The sequence below is a fragment of the Crotalus tigris genome, unplaced genomic scaffold (assembly GCF_016545835.1).
Source record: "Crotalus tigris isolate CLP2741 ecotype Arizona unplaced genomic scaffold, ASM1654583v1 scf7180000017536.10889498, whole genome shotgun sequence".
In the NCBI taxonomy this organism is placed as follows: domain Eukaryota; kingdom Metazoa; phylum Chordata; class Lepidosauria; order Squamata; family Viperidae; genus Crotalus; species Crotalus tigris.
In genome coordinates, this window is record NW_024096460.1 from 10654268 (window position 1) to 10676942 (window position 22675).

At 43.0% G+C, this 22675-nt stretch overlaps 1 protein-coding gene across 14 annotated transcripts in view; it reads left to right on the plus strand.

The window, feature by feature from the left end:
• Positions 1–22675, plus strand: part of KCNQ2 (potassium voltage-gated channel subfamily Q member 2) — a 117551-nt gene that overhangs the window by 33905 nt on the left and 60971 nt on the right. For all 14 annotated transcript variants that reach the window (XR_005557610.1, XM_039350057.1, XM_039350996.1 and 11 more), the window contains exons 2-6: positions 7419–7509; positions 8922–9048; positions 16152–16327; positions 19251–19376; positions 21315–21425. Coding sequence is in view for 13 of the 14 variants with exons in the window: in XM_039350057.1 (XP_039205991.1) it covers positions 7419–7509; positions 8922–9048; positions 16152–16327; positions 19251–19376; positions 21315–21425 (631 nt within the window). In the remaining variant the exon portion in view is untranslated. The remainder of the gene's footprint in view (positions 1–7418; positions 7510–8921; positions 9049–16151; positions 16328–19250; positions 19377–21314; positions 21426–22675) is intronic.

Genomic DNA, 22675 nt, shown 5'->3' on the forward strand with positions numbered 1-22675 from the left:
TAGCTTGACTCCCTCTTCTTTGTGTGAGCCATTAGCTGTTTCTCCATTCAACTGGAAGACCTGCTTAGCCAGTTGCTGGTGGCAATTCCTGTGGGAAAAAGATGTGTACCAAACGTGGAAGTGGAGGATGGTTTGTAGACCCCCCATTTGTCTTCATTTCCCTCCTCTTCTATGGTAAACAGGTCTGAAATTCTCAGGTGAGATCTCTGGCATGAATAATCCCTACAGTCAGAATCTTTCATCACCATCTGGTGGGGTTTTCTTTTTCCATCACAATGTTCCCTTAGGGAGAGAAGACAAACACCTGCTTTCTTCTCTTCCTGTATTTGCACAAAGTTGACCTTTGGGCCAATCACCCGGAGACTGTGAGTTCTAGACCTGCCTTAGGCACGAAAGCCAGCTGGGTGATTTTGGGTCAGTCACCAGGAAATTGTGAATTCTAGTCCTGCCTTAGGCACGAAAGCTGGCTGCGTGACTTAGGGCTAATCACCCAGAGATTGTGAGTTCTAGTCCTACCTTAGGTATGAAAGCCAGCTAGGTGATTTTGGGTCAGTAATCAGGAAATTGTGAATTCTAGTCCTGCCTTAGGCACAAAATCTGGCTGGGTGATTTTGGGCCAATCACCCGGAGACTGTGAGTTCTAGTCCTGCCTTAGGCATGAAAGCTAGCTGGGTGATTTAGGGCCAATCTCCAGGAAACTGTGAATTCTAGTCGTGCTGGGTGACTTTGGGCCAATCACCAGCTGGCTATGAGTTCTACTCCCACCTTAGACATGAAATGTAATTCCAGTTTAGGTGTGAAAGCCAGCTGGATAATTTAGGCCAATCACGAGGAGACTGTGAGTTGTGGTCCCACCTTAGACATGAAAGGTAGCTGAGTGACTTTGGGCCAATCACCCAGAAAATGGAGTTCTAGTCCTGCCTTAGGCATCAATGCTGACTGGGTGACTTTGGGCCAATCACCAGCTGGCTGTGAGTTCTAGTCCCGCCTTAGGCTTAAAAGTCAGTTGGGTGGCCTTGGGCCAGTCAATTCTCTTTCAGTCCAAACCACCCCTCAGGATTGTTGTGGGGAAAATACGTGGAAGAAAGAATATTTGATTTTCTCTGTGCCTTGAGTTATTTATACAAATAATAAAAGCGGGATAAACATCGAAAGTGTGAATGAATTTATGACTGAGTGAATGAATGAAAGAAAGAAAATTAGTATTAGCATTAGACTTTGGATACCTAGTTTGGTCTACCTTGGAGAATAACTATTGTTGAGTTGCATTCAAGAATATAAGGAGCAGAGTTTGCATAGGACGTTGGCATGCATTTTTATCACTCGTCCCTCTATGGATGCCCAGGCTTGCCAGATGCTGACTGGCAGATTTTGGAGTTGCTTATCTTCAAATTTCCTGAGCCAGATGTAACCAGAAACACATCTGCACTTGATGTATTCCTGCTTCGCTGATTCAGAGCCTAAAACAAAATAACAATTTATTCTTCTTCTCAAGCAACTTGTTTCTCTGCCACAACGGCCTCCCTAGAGGGGTCAACAATCCTTTGAGGTGTGGGAAGGAAATATTAAAACGTTTATTTATATTCATTGTTTTCTCTCAAAGAATAAGAAACAAATTCAGCTCTACTGGAGCCTCATGTACAGTATATTACAAATTATATATTTCGGGGTAAGATTTATCATGTACATAATAAATTAGTACAGTAAGCACACATATATCATTATCAATATATTTTTATACATACACACACGTGTGTGTGTGTGTGTGTGTGTGTGTCATCCTTGATTTATGGTTGTAATGGAAATCTGGAATCACAGTCGTAAGTCATGCCAATTGTTAAATGGGTCATGATGTGATTCTGCCCAATTTTATTACCATTTTTGTGGCGGTCATTAACTGAATCCAACATCCACAATGGGCTTTCTTTTTTTTTTTTTTTGCCAAAAACTGGAAGTAAATACTGGTTTCTAGTAAAAAATAGAATAAAAATCATAAGTCACAGTCACATGACATGAGGAGGGACGAAGGGTGTTCATTCCGAAGTGCATGGCTAAATGTCTATAAACTATGAAAAAGCACACCAAGCTTAACAGCAAATAGACTTTGCATGTTGTACAAATGCAAATGTCTTTTTTTGGGCTAAACAAATTATGTGGACCTTTCTCAACTATTTTATTTTTTATTTCTCTTTGTCCTTCAACCGGGTGACTTGAATCTTAGACAAAATGCTTTTCAGATCTGCTTTTGTCTTTGGCCATCCCGAAAACACGAGATATGATGCTTCAAAGCAGAGCCTTTGAAGGCGAACCCAGATGCTGTCACTTCTTGCCAGCTTCTGTTTCTCATTTCTTAAGATGATCTAATTCTTAACACAATTTCCGTGATGTTTTGAAGTGGAATAATAACTTAATTCAAACCCCTGCTCCAACCTCTGGGTTATTAAAAAGCTGCAGAGACTCTTGCAGTGGCTTAAGGGTAGATGGCTGTCCAGTTTATCAGATGCAGACTGGAGTGTGATCTTCACAAACAGCTACTGCTCCAAAAAAGTGAAGCAGAGCTGTGAAACGTATGTCCTTGAGTAATAATTATTGTATTTTTAATATCTGAAATCAGTGCCTGTTTTTGGTATCATTATTCCAGGCAAAAGTAAATTATCCCTTGAAAGGTACTTTATAATTCAGCTTTTCCTAACCTTTCCAGAATGCTTGCGTGGCCATTCTTTAACTGTGTAAATTGGGTTAATATATCCAACACATGTCCTTCTATTTTCCCCACAGCAACAACCCTGTGAGGTGGGTTGGGTTAAGAGAGAGAGGGAACTGGCCTAAAGTCACCCAGCTGGCTTTCATGCCTAAGGCAGGACTAGAACTCCCAGTCTCCTGGCAATAGCCAAAGTCACCCAGCTGGATTTCATGACCAGGTTGGACTTGAACTCATGGTCTCTGGTGTTTCTATTCTGGTGCCTTCACCACTAGTCCAAACTGGCTCTGATCATCTTAACTCACAAAGTAGGCTATAATAAGATGTTGAGACTCTAGAACAGGGGTCTTCAAACTCGGCCCTTTTATGACTCATGGACTTCAACTTCCAGAATTCCTCAGCCAGGCACACTAGCTAAGGAATTCTGGGAGTTGAAGTCCACAAGTCATAAAAGGGCCGAGTTTGAAGACCCCTGCTCTAGAAACATATAAAACATATAAGGAACGGCTGCTGGAACTGGGAATGGCTAGTTTGATGAAGAGAAGGACGAGGGGGGACATGATAGCAGTCTTCCAATATCTCAGGGGCTTGTCCCAAAGAAGAGGGAGTCAAGATACTCTCCAAAGCGCCTGAAGGCAGGACGAGAAGCAACGGATGGAAACCAACCAAGGAGAGAAGCAACCTAGAACCAAGGAAAAATTTCCTGACAGTCGGAACAATTAATCAAAGGAATAGCTTGCTTCCGGAAGTTGTGGGTGCTCCAATACTGGAGGATTTCAAGAAGCGCTTGGACGACCATTTGTCTGGAATGTTATAGGGTCTTCTGCTTGAGCCGGGGTTTGGATTAGAACAGGGGTCCCCAATCCCTGGTCCGTGGACCAGTATCAGGCTACGGCATGTCAGCAACCGGTCCACACAAATAAAGCCCCATCCGCGAGATGTAGGCAGCACACAAAATCACACTCCCTTCGGTCCATGGAAAAACCTCTTTCCACGGAACCGGTCCCTAGTACCCAAAGGGTTGGGGACTCTGGATTAGAAAACCTCCAAGGTCCCTTCCAGCTCTTGTTATTCTATATTCTGTGTTCTGGAGTCTCCATAAATTTCTGCGGTGGCCTCTAAGAACTTTAATACTGAAGTATCTTTGTTGTTGGTCATTTTAATACCCATGAAGAAACTTACAATACAATACAATAACAGAGTTGGAAGGGACCTTGGAGGTCTTCTAGTCCACCCTCCTGCTCAGGCAGGAAACTCTATACCAGTGGTGGCGAACCTATGGCACGGGTGCCAGAAGCGGCACTCAGAGCCTTCTCTGTGGGCATGCACGCCATCGCCCCAGTCCTAGGCCTTCAGCTGGGTTTTATAAAACCTTTTTGTTTTAGGCCTCCGCTGCCATGTGCAAAAAAAAAAAAAAAAGAAAAGAAATTCAATCAATCAGTCAATTTCAACTTCTCACAGGAAAAAAAAGATCTTGCAAAGTTGGAATTGATTGATTGAACTTTTTAGTCCCACCCAGTCTGTCATTACCACTGCAGCCACGCCCACCCAATGGGCCACACCCACCCAATGGGCCACACCCACCCAATCGGCCACACCTACCCGGTACTCGACGATGCATAAGTGGGTTTGGGTTGCAGTTTGGGGCTCTCAGTCTCTAAAAGGTTCGCCATCACTGCCTTATATCATTTCAGACAAATGCTTATCCGATCTTTTCTTAAAAGCCTCCAGTGTTGCAGCACCCACAACTTCTGGAGGCAGGTTGTTCCACTGATTAATTGTCCTCACTGTCAGGCAATTTCTTTTTAGTTCTAGGTTGCTCCTCTCCTTGATTAACTTAAGAGAAGCCAATTTATAATCTAGGCTTTTCGGGAATCACAAGCCTGAATAATCGCTGTAATGATTTTGCAAAAGGCAGAACGGGATCCCAGATTGGGACCAGGTGTTCCACAAACAAACAAACAAACAAACAAACAAACAAGACGAAATAAAAGGCCTCCTTTTAATAGTTTTCAAGTAAAGGATGTTTAATGAATTATTGATATTTGATTGTGTCCGGAATACAATTGATGGGGCACAGGGGAGATCTAAGCAGATTTTTTTTTTTTTTTTACCAAGTGTGCCATAAATGACAATTTTGTTTGTTTTATTGCCTTGAACTGTCTTTCTGGAGCCAAAGATTTTTTGCTGAACTTCTGCAGTTCCTCACTGTGTCAGCAGTCCAGCTGATGCTGATCAGAACGGGCACGTATTTGATGGTGGAACCGCTTTAGATGAAAAGGCACTAAATCTTGGAAGCTTTCATGCTCCCTTTTACGATATTTCTGGTGTGGAATCTGCATTTTTTTTTGTTTTCCTGCTGATTCATATGATCTTCAGGTTTTCTGATCGTCTCCGAGGAGCGTCCTGTTCTTCAGACAGGGACGTTGTGGCCAGACGTTATTTGGATTTTTTTGTTTTGTTAATCAAATAATGCTTTTACTCATGGGCAAACTTCCCACCGAAAAGAAATGGAATTTGGGAATCTTGGACAGCCAACTGATTAATGGTATTAAAGCCATACAGGTGGATCTCGACTTATAAGCGGTTGTTTAGTGACTGTTTGAAGTTACGACGAACCTGAAAAAGGGGATTTGAATTTGAAGTTCTGATGCTCAGAACATGCACAAAGATTTGCAGCATTTTGTGGTCATGTGACTGCATGGCATGGTGGTTTTCCTGAAAATGGTTACATGTCCAGCGTTTGGCAAAACCACAACTGTAATTAACTATTGACTCACTTTACAGCTGTGTTCACTTACCGACTGCTGCAAGAAAGTTCGTAAAATTAGATCGGTTACATAACTTTTCCCTCAGCGTGGCTGGCTCAGGAATTCTGGGAGTTGAAGTCCACAAGTCATAAAAGAGCCAAGATTGCCTATCCCTGGTATAGGGTCTCCTGTTCGAGCAGGGGGTTGGAGTAGAAGACCTCCAAGGTCCCTTCTAACTCTGTTGTTCTGTAAATGCCCCACTGTGTGGTGGTTAGTTTCCTCTTTAGAATCTCAAAGGTACTTTTTCAGGAGGCAACTGGACTTTCTTGTTTTTCCTTAGAAGATGTCTCGCTTTTCACCCAAGAAGATTCTTCAGCTCTGACTGGATGGTGGGGAATGGAGAAATTTGTACTCCTTGCAGACAGCTGGTCATTTGCCTTCTTTTAGAGAGCTGTTGAGGCCACTTGGAGATTTATCTGTGTCCTCGGGGTCATCTGAGTGGTGCAAAGGGGTGTGGAGCCTTCTTGGAACTGCTGAAAGGACCGTGTTGTACACTGGAGATGGATGATGTCGTATCCCTCCCCCTCTGTTGAGAGAGGGCTGTTCAAAATTCAAAATTGAACAATGTCTCTTGAAAAAGCACCTTTGGGACAACCATGACCTGGATGACTGAGAATATCCGTAGACCAGGGGTAGGCAACCTTGGCTCTTTTATGACTCGTGGACTTCAACTCCCAGAATTCCTGAGCCAGCCATGCTGAGGGGACAGGGCGAGGTTTCCAAGCTGAGCCATGTTGGCTCAGGAATTCTGGGAGTTGAAGTCCACAAGTCATAAAAAAGCCAAGGTTGCCTACCCCTGCCCTAGACATTCCTTTTTGGAGGTAATTTTTAAAAAATCACCTTCATATTATTAGGGCACCAATCGCACCCACGTCGAGAATCTCACCAATATTCGAAGGTGAATTAGCAGTGATGCTAGTCCAAACCAGATGAATGCTTTAAGGCAGTTTGCATAAGCTGAGGTTTTCATGTTTTCGGCACAGAAGGTGCCGTGTCTTGTGGCTTCTTCTGCTTGCTTGCTTGACTCATTCTGCTGGTTGTTGATGTCCCTTGTGGAAAAGCAAGGGTGGTTTCATAATAGCCGGGCAATCAGTTGCTGCAAATCGTGTTGTGTCAAAGATAAAAGAACATTGCTTCCATGTTTGCTGGCCGCAGTTATTAAGTGAATCACTGCAGTTATAAAGTTAGTCACATGGCTGTTAAGTGAATCTGGCTTCCCTATGGACTTTGCTTGTCGGAAGGTCACAAAATGGTATAGAGTTTCCTGCCTGAGCAAGGGGTTGGACTAGATGACCTCCAAGGTCCCTTCCAACTTTTATTATTATTATTACTTTATTATTATTATTATTATTATTATTATTATTATTATTAAAAGGGGATCGTGTGACCCCTGGGACACTGCGACACAATGAAAGTCTGTTGCGAAGGTTCTGTATTTTGATCACCTGATCACGGGGATGCTGCAAAGGCCATAAGTGTGTAAAATGATCATAAGTCACTTTTTTCCTGTGGCCATTGCAAGTACAAATGGTCCCTAAGTGAACTGTTATAAGTTGAGGACTATCTGTAGCCTTATAATAAACGCAGTGTTAGCATGCACCACTAGTTTCCTACTCTGGTCTACCTTGAAATGCTGAAATAAATACTCCATTTATACCAAATGCTAAGCTTGGTTAGTTTTTTTTTTTTTGGTGGCTTGGTCCAAAATGCCAACCAAAAGTTTTGGTTTCCAATATTGTGTGTGAATTCAGAATATGTATTAACACTTTAATCACATTAAACAGTTTATATGAAGCAACCTGTCATTTATGGCCTGGAAGAAAAATAGAATGCAACAAGTCCATCACTGGCTGAATTAATGTTTTTTTTCCCCTCTTTCTGTTTTATTTTGTTTCTGTGCTGTCCAGTTTTCTGCTGGTTTTCTCCTGCTTAGTCCTCTCTGTCTTTTCCACCATCGATGACTACGAAGAGAGTTCTGAATGGGCCCTTTACAGCCTGGTAAGTGGGATGCTAAACATCTAAGACTAAAATCCAGGAAGGGGAGCCATTCATTTGGCGAATAAGAACCGAACGGAACAGAACAGAACAGAATAGAACAGAATATATGGAATGGAATGGAATGGAATAGAAGAATGGAATGGAATAAAAGAATTGGATGGAATGGAATGGAATGGAAGAGAAGAGAATAGAAGAGAAGAATGGAATGGAATGGAATGGAATGGAATGGAAGAAGACTATCCTATCCTATCCTGTCCTGTCCTGTCCTGTCCTATCTTATATAGAATAGAATAGAATGGAATGGAATGGAATGGAATGGAATAGAAGAATGGAATGGAATAGAAGAATAGAATGGAATGGAATGGAATAGAAGAATATAATGGAATAAAAGAATGGAAGGGAAAGGAAGGGAAGAGAAGAGAAGAGGAGAGGAGAGGAGAGGAGAGGAGAGGAGAGGAAAGGAGAGGAAAGGAGAGGAGAATGGAATGGAAGAAGACTATCCTATCCTGTCCTGTCCTGTCCTGTCCTGTCCTATCCTATCCTATCCTATCCTATCCTATCCTATCCTATCCTATCCTATCCTATCCTATATAGAATAGAATAGAATAGAATAGAATACTTTAATGGCCAAGTGTAATTGGACATACAAGGAATTTGTCTCTAGTACGTAAGGTCTCAGTGTACATACACACAACAAAGTAACATAATCATAAGATACCAGTAAGAGAAGGTGGTAGAAAAGATGAGAAGGATAATATTAACACAGCCATATTACATGGGTAAATATCCTTAGATATAAGACAGAACTGTGGGAATTAGGTCTTCCACAGAATGATGGCACAGGGGAAAAAAATCTTTGTGTCTAATTGTTTTGGCATGCAGTGCCCTATAGCATTATTATACCTATAATACAGGGTATTATATCAATAATACAGGTAGTCTTCAACTTATGACCACAATGGAGCCCAAAGTTTCTGTTGCTAAGCGAGGCAGTTGTTAAGTGAGTTTTGACTGCATGATTCATTTAACAACTGCAATGATTGAGTGGTTGTAAAATCAGATGTGTCTCCCTTAACAACCACAGCAATGGAAAACCTGGCCCTAATTTGGCAATAAGTTAAAGACTACCTATCTAAGTGTAGGTGGGCAACATAAACAATCCACTGAAAAGATTTTCTTTGAAGTTTTATAAAGCTGAGAAGGACAAGATTGAAATAGGCTGCAAATTAAAAAAAAAATCCGAAGTAGATTTTATAAAAAACTTTGGGATTATTCCAGAAAGCTCCCTTGCTGTGAACAGTTTCAGCTGTACCAGAGTTTCTTGGAAAACAAAAACGAACAGAGAACTGTTGTGTCAGGATTGTCGTATGTTGTTATGCTAACTATACTAACAAGCTCTGTCTCTGCTGCAGGAAATTGTCACTATTGTGGTCTTCGGAGTAGAGTACTTTGTGAGGATCTGGGCAGCTGGCTGCTGTTGTCGGTACCGAGGCTGGAGAGGAAGATTAAAATTCGCCCGCAAGCCCTTTTGTGTGATCGGTAAGAACCATTTCATGGCTAAGTTGTTGATGCTAACCTCAATCTCCCTCCAGGAGAGGATGGGAGTCTTGCCAGAGAGGTCAGGACTGCATTTGCTATAATTTGCAATCAGTGTGGAGCTGTTGTCTCAACAAAATCGGGGGGGGGGGGCACCAGTTTGGGAACTGCTGATCTTCAGAGCAAAGCTCAGGTGGAGGTGAAAATGTAAGAAAGTTGGGGGTTAAATGATTCTTGTACTGTATATCCCAGGATGGGAAAATGGAGAAACATTGGACTGAGCAGGAGGGAGGGGCTGTGTTACATAGGAGCAAGACACAATGCAGCTTAGATCAGTGGTTCTCAACCTTTTTAATGCCGTGACCCCCAACCAGTCATAAGTCGAGGACTACTCAACCGGTCGTAAGTCGAGGACTACTCAACTGTCGCAGCACCGTTTGCAGAATGGGACTTTTGGCCGGCTCAGCAGGGCAGAGACAGCCTGGACAATTCCTATTGGCTTTTGAAAGCCAATAGAATTAGACTCTATTCAAGAGAGTCTATTCTATTGGCTTTCAAAAGCCAATAGAATAAAAGGGAGTAGCACAGCTAAGGAAAAGGGGGGAAAAATGGCGGACTGCGTTGTTTGGCGACCCCTGTGAAATGGTCATTCAACCCCAAATGGGGTCCCGACCGACAGGTTGAGAACCGCTGGCTTAGATAGTTTGTGTATGAGAAAGAGGGTGAACATGGCTGTTCCTTACTACTGTATCTTTTGTGGGTTTGGGAGCCTAGCCTGACCTACTTACCTTCCTTCCTTCCTTCCTTCCTTCCTTCCTTCCTTCCTTCCTTCCTTCCTTCCTTCCTTCCTTCCTTCCTTCCTTCCTTCTGGCAGTAGCAGGGACAAGAAGCGTATTTCTAAAATAATCAAGAATGACAGCAAGGACTGTGATGTGGAGGCTATTGTACATCTTGGCACTAACAATCTGTCCCAAAAAGATGTACACTCTGTGCAGAATGATTTCCAGAGCTTGGGGAAGGAACTTAGCAGAATAGGCTGTAGGCTTACTTTCTCAGAGGTTTTACCAGTGTATAAGGAGCAAAATGGAAAAGGCCAGCGCATAGCACAATTCAATATGTGGCTAAAGGAGTGGTGTAAAGGGGAAGGCTTTGGATATATTAGTCACGATGTCTGTAGTTGGTCCAATGAAAAGATGTACAAAAGAGATGGCTTGCATCCATCAAAGAAAGGGACTCAGCTATAAATGTACAGATTTTCTGGAGGAAAATTTAAACTAAACAGTGGGGACAGTGAGTTAATTGATACCGAACAACCCTGTCCCCAGCAATATAAAAATTATAGGGCTATCAGTGCATGTAACATAGAGGTGTGTGTGGACAAGAATACCAACCTTGTTGTCAAGCAAAAACAAGCCTCCAACAGCGAGTGCCACACAAAGTGCACTAACCAAATAGGTGGTAAGACAATAGGGGAACTTAGGCACCACACAGGTTATGTAGAAAGTAAACACAGGGCCAGTCATAAAGGACTCAAATGTCTATACACCAATGCACAGAGTATGAACAGCAAACAGGGTGAATTAGAAACTCAGGTTAATGAGGGCAGATATGATATTGTTGCCATTACGGAAACATGGTGGGATGAAACCCACACATGGAACACACAGCTAGAGGGATTTAAATTATTTAAAAGAAACAGACCAAATAAAAGAGGAGGTGGAGTTGCTCTCTCTATAAGAAATAAATACATCTCTACAGAAATAGAACACAATGATGATAAAAACTGTCTTGAATGCATTTGGGTCAATATAAAAGGGGAAAAAATGACATTGCCATAAGCCACCCAACCAAACAGAGGAAATAGATGAACTTTTTGCTAGTCAGCTAACTAAGTATGTAGGAAGCACATCACCATAGTAATGGGGGACTTTAATTACCCTGACATCAACTGGGAGACAAACTCTGCACCAAATGGAAGATCAAACAGATTCCTGACAAACCTAGCAGACAACTTTGTCTCCCAAAAAGTAGAGAAGGGAACTAGGTGATTAGCCATTTTGGATCTAATTCTCACTAACAGAGATGAAATGATAGAAGGTGTTGAAGCCACAGGAACCTTGGGAGGTAGTGATCATGCAATATTGGAATTCAACATTATGGAAGCACAAGCAATAGAACATAGTCAAACTAGAGTCTTGGACTTCAAGAGAGCTAATTTCAATAAACTTAGAGAGAGCTTGGGAAGGATTCCATGGAGGAGAATCCTCCAGGAGAAAACAACTCAAGAAGCTTGGGAAATTTTGAAAAATGAGATAATAAAAGCCCAGTCTCGCACAATACCAACAAAGAGGAAAAATAACAGCTCACAAAAGAAACCAGCATGGCTGCATAAAGAACTCTCTGACAAATTGAAAGATAAAAAGGACAAGTATAGAAAGTAGAAAGAGGGGCACAAAACTAAGGCAGAATATCAGCAAATAGCCCGAGCCTCCAAAGACGAAGTGAGGAAAGCCAAGGCTCAAAATGAATTAAAGCTTGCGACCAAAGTCAAAGATAACAAAAAAAAAAAGCTTCTTTCAACATGTAAAAAACAAGAAAAAAGTGAAGGAAACGATTGGTCCATTAGTAGGTGAAAGTGGCAAGAAGGTGACAAGCAATAGGGAGAAAGCAGAACCATTTAACTCATTTTTTGCATCTGTCTTTACACAAAGGGAAAAAAACAGACCAATCTATCAAAAATAGTGCCATAAAAAACAGAATAGAAACACAAGTTAAGATAGGCAAGAAAATGGTAAGTGAGCACCTGTCCAGCCTAGACGAGTTCAAATCGCCAGGACCAGATGGATTACACCCCAAGGTTCTTAAAGAACTGGCAGATGTGATCTCCGAACCACTGAACTACAGTATATTTTTCAAAGATCCTGGAGCACTGGGGAACTACCAGAGGACTGGAAAAGAGCTGATGTAGTTCCCATCTACAAAAAAGGAAAAAAAATGGACCCAGGAAATTACAGACCTATCAGCCTGACCTCAATACATGGGAAGATCCTGGAAAAGATAATCAAACAATGAATCACCGAACACTAGAGGCAAACAAAGTCATTACTAAAAGCCAACATGAGTTTGTCAAAAATAGATCATGCCAAACAAATCTTATTGCATTCTTTGACCAAGTGACAAAATTAGTGGATCAGAGGAATGCTGTGGATATAATTTACTTGGACTTCAGTAAGGCATTTGATAAAGTAGATCACAACCTACTACTTCACAAGATAGAAAAATGTGGGGTAGACAGAATCACCACCAGATGGATCCGTAGCTAGCTGACCAGCCGTACTCAGAGTGTGGTCCTCAATGGAACCGCATCTACATGGAGGGAAGTGTGTAGTGGGGTGCCCCAGGGCTCTGTTCTGGGCCTAGTGCTCTTCAACATCTATATCAACGATTTGGATGAGGGGATAGATGGAGAGCTCATCAAATTTGCACACGACACCAAGCTGGCAGGAATAGCCAACACTCCAGAAGACAGGCTTAGGATATAGAAGGATTTGGACAGACTTAAACACTGGGCACTAACTAACAAAATGAAATTCAATGGTGAAAAAAGCAAGGTTCTACATTTAGGCAAGAAAAAACAAATACACAGGTATAGTTTAGGGGGTACCTTGCTCAATAGCAGTAACTGTGAGAGGGAACTCGGAGTCCTAGTGGACAATCACCTAAATATGAACCAGCAATGTGCTGCAGCTGCCAAAAAGGCCAACGCAGTACTAGGCTGCATTAGAGGGATAGAATCAAGATCATGTGAAGTATTAATACCACTCTTCAATGCCTTGGTAAGGCCACACTTGGAATACTGCATCCAGTTTTGGTCACCGTGATGCAAAAAAGATGTTGAGACTCTAGAAAGAGTACAGAGAAGAGCAACAAAGATGATTAGGGGACTGTAGGCTAAAAACATATAAGGAACAGCTGCTGGAATTGGGCATGTCTAGTTTAATGAAGAGAAGGACCAGGGGGGACATGATAGCAGTGTTCCAATATCTCAGGGGCTGCTACAAAGAAGAGGGAGTCAAGCTATTTTCCAAAGCGCCTGAAGGCAGGACAAGAAGCAACGGATGGAAACTAATCAAGGAGAGAAGCAACCCAGAACTAAGGAGAAACTTCCTGACAGTTAGAACAATTAACCAGTGGAACAACCTGCCTCCAGAAGCAGTGAATGCTCCAACACTGGAAGTTTTTAAGAAGAGACTGGACAGCCATTTGTACGAAATGGTATAGGGTTTCCTGCATGAGCAGGGGGTTGGACTAGATGACCTCCAAGGTCCCTTCCAACTTTACTATTATTATTATTATTATTATTATTATTATTATTATTATTATTATTATTATTATTATTATTATTATTATTATGGATCATCGCACAGTCAGCCAGATGTTCAGACTGGATTTGGCTACCATTTCAATCCTGGTTCTAGGAAACTTGGCTTGCTCCCAAAGGATGCGTGTTTGCACAAACCCTGGATTACTACTTGGTCCACAGTTGAGGGGAAACCAAGAAAGGGAAGAAATAAATAAACAAGGAGGGAAGGAAAAAGTAGGAAAAAAAAACATCGCATTGAATAAAGAAATCTGAGAATAATGTTTTATAGCAGGGATGTCCAACCCTGGCAACTTTAAGACTTGTGAACTTCAGCTCCCAGAATTCCCCAGCCAGCCAGCAATTCCCCCTCCACAAGTCTTCTCCAGCGTTGGATATCCATACTTTACAGTAAAATGAATAATCAAGCAGTGACCTTAAATTAAGGATTGCTGTAGGCAATTTATGCAAACCTAAATTGGAACCCATTGCTTGTGGAGTTCAGTATATTTCTGGTCATGGGGCCAAATTGCCACAGTATAAGTAATTTCTGGAAATCTACTCAAAGTCCCTACCAGCTAATCTAGGGCTGACATACGTGGCTTTAAGTAGAAATAGTGGTCAAACACAAGGCCTGTGTTCACGGACAAAACACTACCTTAAACCTTTGGAAGAGAATCTCTGTAGCTCAGGGTTGAACTGTGGGGTCCTTGGTGCTCCCTGAGCTTAGTTATTTTCTTGCAGATGTTCCATTACCCAACTAGGTAAGGTCATCAGTGTTAGAAGGGAGTGGGGGACATGGGGGGAGGGGGAGGAGGGAAAGGAGGAGGGAGAGAAGGAGGAGGAGGGAAAGGAGGAGGGAGAGAAGGAGGAGGAGGAAGAGGAGCACTGTGGGGTCCTGGGTGCTCTCTGAGCTTGGTGGTTTTCTTGCAGACGTTTCATTACCCAACTAGGTAACATCATCAGTATTAGAAGGGAGTGGGGAGGAGGGGGAGGAGGGGAAGAAGGAGGGGGGGGAGGAGGAGGAGGGGGAGGAGGAGGGGAGGAGGAGGAGGAGGAGCACTGTGCGGTTCTGGGTGCTCTGTGAGCTTGGTTGTTTTCTTGCAGACGTTTCATTACCCAACTAGGTAACATCATCAGTGTTAGAAGGGAGTAGGGAGGAGGGGGAGAAGGAGGAGGGGGAAGAGGAGGGGGAGGAGGAGGAGGAGAGGAGGACTGTGAGGTCCTTGGTGCTCTCTGAACTTGGTTGTTTTCTTGCAGACGTTTCATTACCCAACTAGGTAACATCATCAATGTTAGAAGGGAGTGGGGGATATGAGGAGGAGGAGGAAGAGGACTGTGGGGTCCTTGGTGCTCTCTGAACTTGGTTGTTTTTCTGCAGACGTTTCATTACCCAACTAGTTAATATCATCAGTGCATCCTTCATACTGATAATGTTACCCAGTTGGGTAAGGAAAACAACCAAGCTCAGAGAGCATCACAGGAAAGTTTGCTGAAGGGGCAGCCGTATCCTTGGTTTGTCTCAAAAAATGCTCGACTTGGTTGCTGGGTGCTCTTTATCTTTCATCTTTGTTTATTTATATTTATTTAAATCTGACCTTTGCTATTTCTACAAGTAACTCAATGTGGGGAACATACCAAATAATGCTTCCTTCTATTTTTCCCTACAACAACCCTGTGAGGTGGGTTGGGAGGGGAGTGGGGACTGGCCCAAAGTCACCCAGCTGGCTTTCATGCCTAGGGTGGAACTAGAACTCAGAGCCTCCTGACGATTGGCCCAAAGTCACTCAACTGGCTTTCATGCCTAAAGCAAGACTAGAACTCACAGGCTCCTGGTTTCTGGCTTGGTGCCTCCAACATTGGATCCAACTAGCTCTTGTATTAGAATGCTCAGGAAATGCTAAACCTTTAGAGCAGGGGTCTTCAAGCTCAGCCCTTTTATGACTTGTGGACTTCAACTCCCAGAATTCCTCAGCCAGCATTGCCTGTTTGCGCTTCTACCTACAAGTATGGCCATGGAGTAAGTATATTTTACTAGGAATTTGAAATAGTAGCTATGAATGGAAAATATTGCATCTTGAGGATTCCTATCAGTTAGTTTTACAGATTCTTACTTAAATTACAATATCTTATTCAACTTGAATATCATAGAAAAATCATTTAGTCTTCCTTCCTTCCTCCTCCCCTGCCCCCCCTCCCTCCCTTCCTTCTTTTCCTTCCTTCCTTCCTTCCTTTCTCCCTCCTCCCCTCCCCTCCTTCCTTCCTCCTTCCTTCCTTCCCTTCCTCCCTTCCTTTCCTTCCTTCCTTCCTTTCTCCTTTCCTTTCCTTTCCCTTCCATTCCCTTCCCTTCCCTCCCTTCCTTCCTTCCTTCCTTCCTTCCTTCCTTCCTTCCTTCCTTCCTTCCTTCCTTCCTTCCTTTCTTCCTTCATTCCTCCCTCCCTCCCTCCCTCCATCTATCCATCCTTAGAATGTAGTCCAGGGTCCCTGGAGGAGGGGCTGCATTCCAGAGGAGCAAGAGACAATGCAGCTTAGATAGTTTGTGTATGAGAAAGGGGGCAAAGACAGATCCTTCTTAACAGTTCCCAGAATATATGTTTTAGGGTGCAAATAGTCCACTTTACTTCGGCAAGATTTCTGCCTATAGGTGAGGAACAATAAGGGAAACTGCTTAGAAGAATCTCACGTGTCTTTTTTGGTTTTTGGAGTCTGGCAGATTCTTTGATATAGTCCTCTTCCTTCGATACAGACATCATGGTGTTAATTGCTTCCATCGCTGTGCTGGCTGCTGGGTCACAGGGGAACGTTTTCGCCACCTCGGCTCTCAGAAGTTTGCGTTTCCTGCAGATCCTGCGCATGATTCGAATGGATCGCAGAGGAGGCACCTGGAAGCTTCTGGGATCGGTGGTGTACGCCCATAGCAAGGTGACGTCTGAGACCTCGGGAAGCTCTCGGTTGTGTAAGGTCCGAGCGGGCTGAGGTCAATCTGAGCCGCCAAATTGGTTGCTGTTTTTGGGAGACAGGTTGGGCTTTAATTCCCAGAATTCTTAAACAGCACAAAGGATTCTGGGAACTGAGAGCTAGCAAATGATGGAGGGCTCTTTTATGGGGTGGTCCTATTAAGAAAGTTAAAGTTTACTCTGCAATTGTTTTTGTTGGGTATTATTGTAGATTTTGATGTTAAAGAAATTAATTTGATGTTGAACCTTATAACAGCTGCAAGATTATTGGTGGGGCAATATTGGAAGAAAAACTTATTGCCTACTTTGGAAGAATGGATACTTAAAGTGTCTAATTTAGCAGACATGGCGAAAATCTCCGCCTATTTGAAGGATCATTCACAAGAAAAATATATTATGGTTTGGAGAAGATGGATTGATTATATTCAGAAGAAATATGAGATTGAAAACTATTATCTTGCTTTTGAGTAGATTCTAGTTAAGTATTATTAGTTTTAATTATTTTACTATTTTTGACTTAATTTGTTAATATTTGTTGGGGGAGTTAGAGTGTGTTATGGTTTTGATTGACAGTATAGTTGATTAATGTTAGTTAGATTATGTTTGTTTATTTTATTTTTTTATCCTGTAATCAGCTCTGGGAAGTGGGGGAAGGGGGAAGGTGTGGGGGGGTTTATATTGTAATAAATTTATAAAACTTTTAAATAAAAAAAAGAAAGTTAAACTACAGAGGACTAAGTGGAGAAAAATACTTTGTTTAATGAATACAGACAACAAAAAAACATTCTTGTTAATTAATATAAGAGGCCTTGAATGTGAACAAAGAAAAAGCCTAGGCAAAAATTTAATAATAAATGCAATTAAAAAAAATTGACAGCATACACAGTTCCAACACCATGTTTTGGAAGCATTTAACTTCATTGCATGTATGTAAAAAAAAGGTGTAATTACATCACTGTGTCATTGGAGTTGCGGGGATATAAAAGGAGAAGAAACAATACAGTGATATAAAAAAGAACGAACAATATGAAAGTCTATAAAACAGATTACATTCAGGGAAAGAGTAATTACATAGTTGAATTTGAGACAAGACCCAATAAAAGTTGAATGTTCCTATTCTTTGGAACTACGTATCTATTGCATGCAAAGCATTTGACACTAGAAAGTGGATCTGCCATGTCCTTTTTATTGCTAAGAAATTAGTTTTTGAATCTTGAAAGGATAAATGTATGCCATGTTATACTTAAAAGAATTATTATGGTATTATGTACAGCTCACTACAGATGTAGATTATGTATGGATGATTATATTTCCTTAAAAGGCGAAGCACTTATATTTGCTTCTCTTCTCTTCTCTTCTCTTCTCTTCTCTTCTCTTCTCTTCTCTTCTCTTCTCTTCTCTTCCATTCCATTCCATTCCATATTTTCTCTTCTCTTCTCTTCTCTTCTCTTCTCTTCTCTTCTCTTCTCTTCTCTTCTCTTCTCTTCTCTTCTCTTCCTTCTCTTCTCTTCCCTTCCCTTCCCTTCCCTTCCCTTCCCTTCTCCTCTCCTCTCCTCTCCTCTCCTCTCCTTTCTTACCTTACCTTACCTCTTCTCAAGAGTACACATTTGGGGTGGAAAAAAAACCTGTTTTAGGCATGGCAAGAAACCTGGATGCACAATGGATACCTTTGTTCTTCCTGCTTACTGAAGCATGGAAGCACCACATGACCAGAGATCATTTTCTCCTCAATTAAGCTTTTTTCTCTCTATTTATTATCACAACTGGCATCCGGTGCCTATAATCCCTTGGTCACTCAACTGCCTGAATTGCCATTAACCCTCCTTTAATCATGGCATCTATCTTTAGATCCTCTTATTGTCAGCTATTGCTGGAGAGCTGTTTATGGGTTAAGCCTATTTTGAGGTTATTTGTCCGTGATCTGGGTCTGTGCTTTGTGTCATTCTGGTTGTGTTGGGTGAAGGTAGCAATTACGATTTAGACCTCCTGGTGCAGTGGCTGAAACTTTTACTTGCACATTTGAATCTCTCCTGATGCCTCTGAAATCTGCTCCAAATCCACATCATTTGTATTTATTTTATTTTTAATCCCACCTTTATGACTTCATAAGGAACTCAGGGAGGCGAATATACCCAATACTTCTTCCTTCTCTATTTTCTCCACAACAACAACCCGTGTGTGTGTGGGGGAGGAATGGGTTGGGCTGAGAAAGATGGATTGGCCCAAAGTCACCCAGCTGGCTGTCATGCTGAAGGCAGAACTAGAACTTACTAGAAAACACTGTCTCCTGGTGATTGGCCCAAAGTCACCCAGCTGGTTTTCATGCCTAAGGCGTGACTAGAACTCACAATCTTCTGGTGATTGGCCTAAAGTCACCTAGCCGGCTTTCATGCCTAAGGCAGGACTAGAACTCCCAGTTTCCTGGTGATTGGTCCAACATCACCCAGTCAGCTTCCATACCTAAGGTAGAACTAGAACTCACAGTTTCCTGGTGATTGGTCCAAAGTCACCCAGCTGGTTTTCAAGCCTAAGGCAAGACTAGACCTCACAGTTTCCTGGTGATTGGTCCAAAGTCACCCAGCTGGTTTTCAGACCTAAGGCAAGACTAGAACTCACAGTTTCCTGGTGATTGGTCCAAAGTCACCCAGCTGGTTTTCATGCCTAAGGCAGAATTAGAACTCACCATCTCCTGGTTTCTAGACCAGCAACTTCATCTCTAAACCAAATTGCCTCTGCTATATGTGTGTCTCTCCCTTTTGTCTCATGGCGCCAGTATCCCCGTAATATTTTTTCCTCCCTCGAAGTCGAGGACGACTGAAGAAGCAGATGTGGGGGGAGATACATCCCAAAGCTATCTATTCTTCATTTTTCTCTTTCGCTGTTTGCAGGAGTTGATCACCGCTTGGTATATTGGATTCCTGTGCCTAATTTTAGCCTCCTTCCTGGTGTACTTGGCTGAGAAAGGAGAAAATGACCATTTTGATACCTATGCAGATGCCCTTTGGTGGGGCCTGGTGAGTATCTTTTGCTTGCCAGTTTCAGGCCATGAATTTCTGGCTATCAACGTAGCTGTCATGGTTCTGACAGATGAAACTCTTCAGAAGAACTTTGAGGCATTGTTTACCTTAAAGAGTCTTTTATTCAAGAAACAAAGTATCGGCACTACATAGTTAAAGCCAAAAACTGAATTCCCCTCCCCTGGGCACAAAGTAACAAAGCACAATTCCCTCCTCCAATTAACAGTCATAAATCACATTTCCCAATTAGTTTGAAGCACGGGCTTTCTCCCCAGCTTTCCAGCCCGCCAAATCTTTATCAACTCTGGGTGCAATAACCTTGGGTTCCCACGGCTGAGTTATTATTGTTATGACTAGCTGGACTCTCATCCACATTCCCCTCCCAGCATCAACAAACTCTGAAAGCGATAGAGAAAAGATGACTACATTTCCATCTGTTGTCAAAGCAAGAACATCCGATGTTAGCAGGGTTGACAGTAGCATCAGAAATACTGGAAGTCCTCAACTTACAAGCATTCCTTTAGTGACCATTCGAAGCTACAATGTGATTTATGACTGTTTTCCACACTTATGACCTTTGCAGCATCCCCATGGTCATGTGATCAAAATTCAAATGCCTGGCAACTGGCTCATGTTTATGACGGTTAAAGCAGGGGTCCCCAATCTCTGGTCCGTGGACCGGAACAGGTCCACGGCATGCCAGAAACCAGGCCACACAAACGAAGCCCCATCCAGGGGATGCAGGCAGCACACGACACCACGCATCCTCTCTTGTCTGCGAAAAAACCTCCTTCTATGGAACCGGTCCCTGGTGCCCAAAAGTTGGGGGCCACCGGTTTAGAATGTCCCAGGGTCACCTTCTGATAAGCAAAGTCATTGGGGAAGACAGATGGATGTAACAATTGTGTTAATAATAACTGTTTAGTTGTTAACCCATGTTCCACTCTTCATGACCCCATGGACCACAGCATGCCTGTCCCCCCGTCATCCCCTGTCTCTCATGTTCATTGCATCAATGACACCATCTAATTTAGGAGTCCCCAATCTGTGGGCAATGGTCCACTACTGGGCTGTGGCCTACTGGCCACTGGGCTACAGAACAGGCTGGCCAGTATGCGCACGTGTGTGTGTGTGCACTCAACCTCACTCATGCTAGCACTGGCGCCGCTATGCAAATAGGGCACCGCACGGCAAAAATGGGGCGCCACATGGAGAAAACTGGGTGCTGTGTGGGGAAAACAGGGTGCCGTGCAGCAAAAATGGGGTGCCATGTGGCAAAAATGGGGCCGTGCTAGTGCCTGCATAGCAAAAATGGGGCGGTGCTAACGAGTGTCACCTGGGCGCTAGTAGTGCTCCATTTGGATCGCGTGTGCTCTTGGCCCCGTTTGTGTGTACGCACGTGTCTAAAATGCTTCCCCCCTCCCTTCCCCTCCGGGCCTCCAACTGAGAACGGCAGGAGACCTCTGATCTAACTATCTCCTCTTCTGCCGTCACCTTCTCCTTTTGCCTTCCATCTTCCCCAACAACGGGGTCTTCTCTAAGGCAAAGGTCCCCATCCTTTTGGGCACCAGGGATCGGTTCCATGGAGAGAGGTTTTTCTGTGGACCGGAGGGTGTGTGGTTTTGTGTGCTGCCTGCATCCCGTGGGTGGGGCTTCGCTTGTTTGTGCGGACCGGTTGCTGGCATGCTGCGGCCCAATACTGGTCCAGGGACTGGGGGTTGAGGACCCCCACTCTAAGGAGTCCTCTCTTCTCATTAGGTGGCCAAAATATTTGAACCTCAGCTTCAGCATCTTATCTATCGCTCCCCTTTATACAATCTCAAATGCTTGTTTTTAATGCCTAGGCTGACTTATGTGCAGCAGATTCTTTTGATTGTGCTCCTGCGCCAATCTTGACTTTGCAGATTTCATACAACCATCTTTGTTTTCGTCCAGATTACCCTGACCACCATTGGCTACGGGGACAAGTATCCGCAAACCTGGAATGGGCGTCTCCTGGCAGCAACCTTCACTTTGATTGGGGTTTCCTTTTTCGCTCTCCCCGCAGTAAGTAAAATTCTTTCCTTTCCTTGAAAAGAAAGCCAAATCATATCCAGGGCTGTGACTCACTTCGGATGGAAAGCATCTGGATTGCTTCTGATCTCAGAATAGTTGCCAAACCTAGATCGTGCCATTTTTTGTCAGAAGAAGGAACTGTTTTACTCGATGACAAAGTTGAATGCGTCTACAGATAGTCCTTGACTTACAACCGTTCGTTTAGTGTCCATTTGAAGTTACAACGCTGCTGAAAAAAAGCATCCTCACATTTAGCGAATGACTCAATCTCCCCACAAATATGTGATTGTGATACAGGCACTTGGCAGCCATCACAAATTGGCGATGGCCTCAGCCCCCCACGGTCATTTTGTGACCTTCATTTAGTGACTGTTTGAGGTTACAGCAGCACCGAAAAAAGGGACCCACAACTATTTTTTTGCACGTGCAATTAGAGCAGCACCTCCATGGTCACTTGATCAAAATGTGGGCACTTGACAAATGGCATGTATTTAATTGACAGCCTCAGTGTCCTGGGGTCATGTGATCTTTATTTACGCTGTTCCTAGCTAGCTTCCAACGGGCCAACTCAGTGGGAGAAGCTGGATTTGCTTAACAACCACATAATCAGCTTGAAACCTTCAGTGATTCACTTAAAGACCGTGATAAGAAAAGATGTAAAATCAGGCACAACTGGCTTAAAATCCACCTTGCTTGGCATAACAAGAAGAAGGAGGAGGAGGAGGAGGAGGAGGAGGAGGAGGAGGAGGAGGAGGAGGAGGAGGAGGAGAAGAAGAAGAGAAGAAGAAGAAGAAGAAGAAGAAGAAGAAGAAGAAGAAGAAGAAGAAGAAGAAGAAGAAGAAGAAGAAGAAGAAGAAGAAGAAGAAGAAGAAGAAGAAGAAGAAGAAGGAGAATGGACGTGGCAGTGCCTGGAGACAGCAGAACAGACGAGAAAGAACTGGAGAAGATAACAAAATACAAAGACCTACAAATAGAAATAGAAAGACTGTGGCAAAGGCAAGCAAGGGTAGTACCAATAGTCATAGGCTCCTTGGGTGCAATCCCAAAACAACTGGAGCACCACTTGAACACCATTGGCATTGACAAATTTGCTATTAGTCAATTGCAAAAGGCGACCTTACTAGGAACTGCTTCCATCCTGCAACGATATCTGTAATACCATCAAACATCCACATCTGCCTATCTCAGGTCCTTGGGAAAGACTCGATAGGTAGACAAAAATGCCAAATCTACTCTGAACA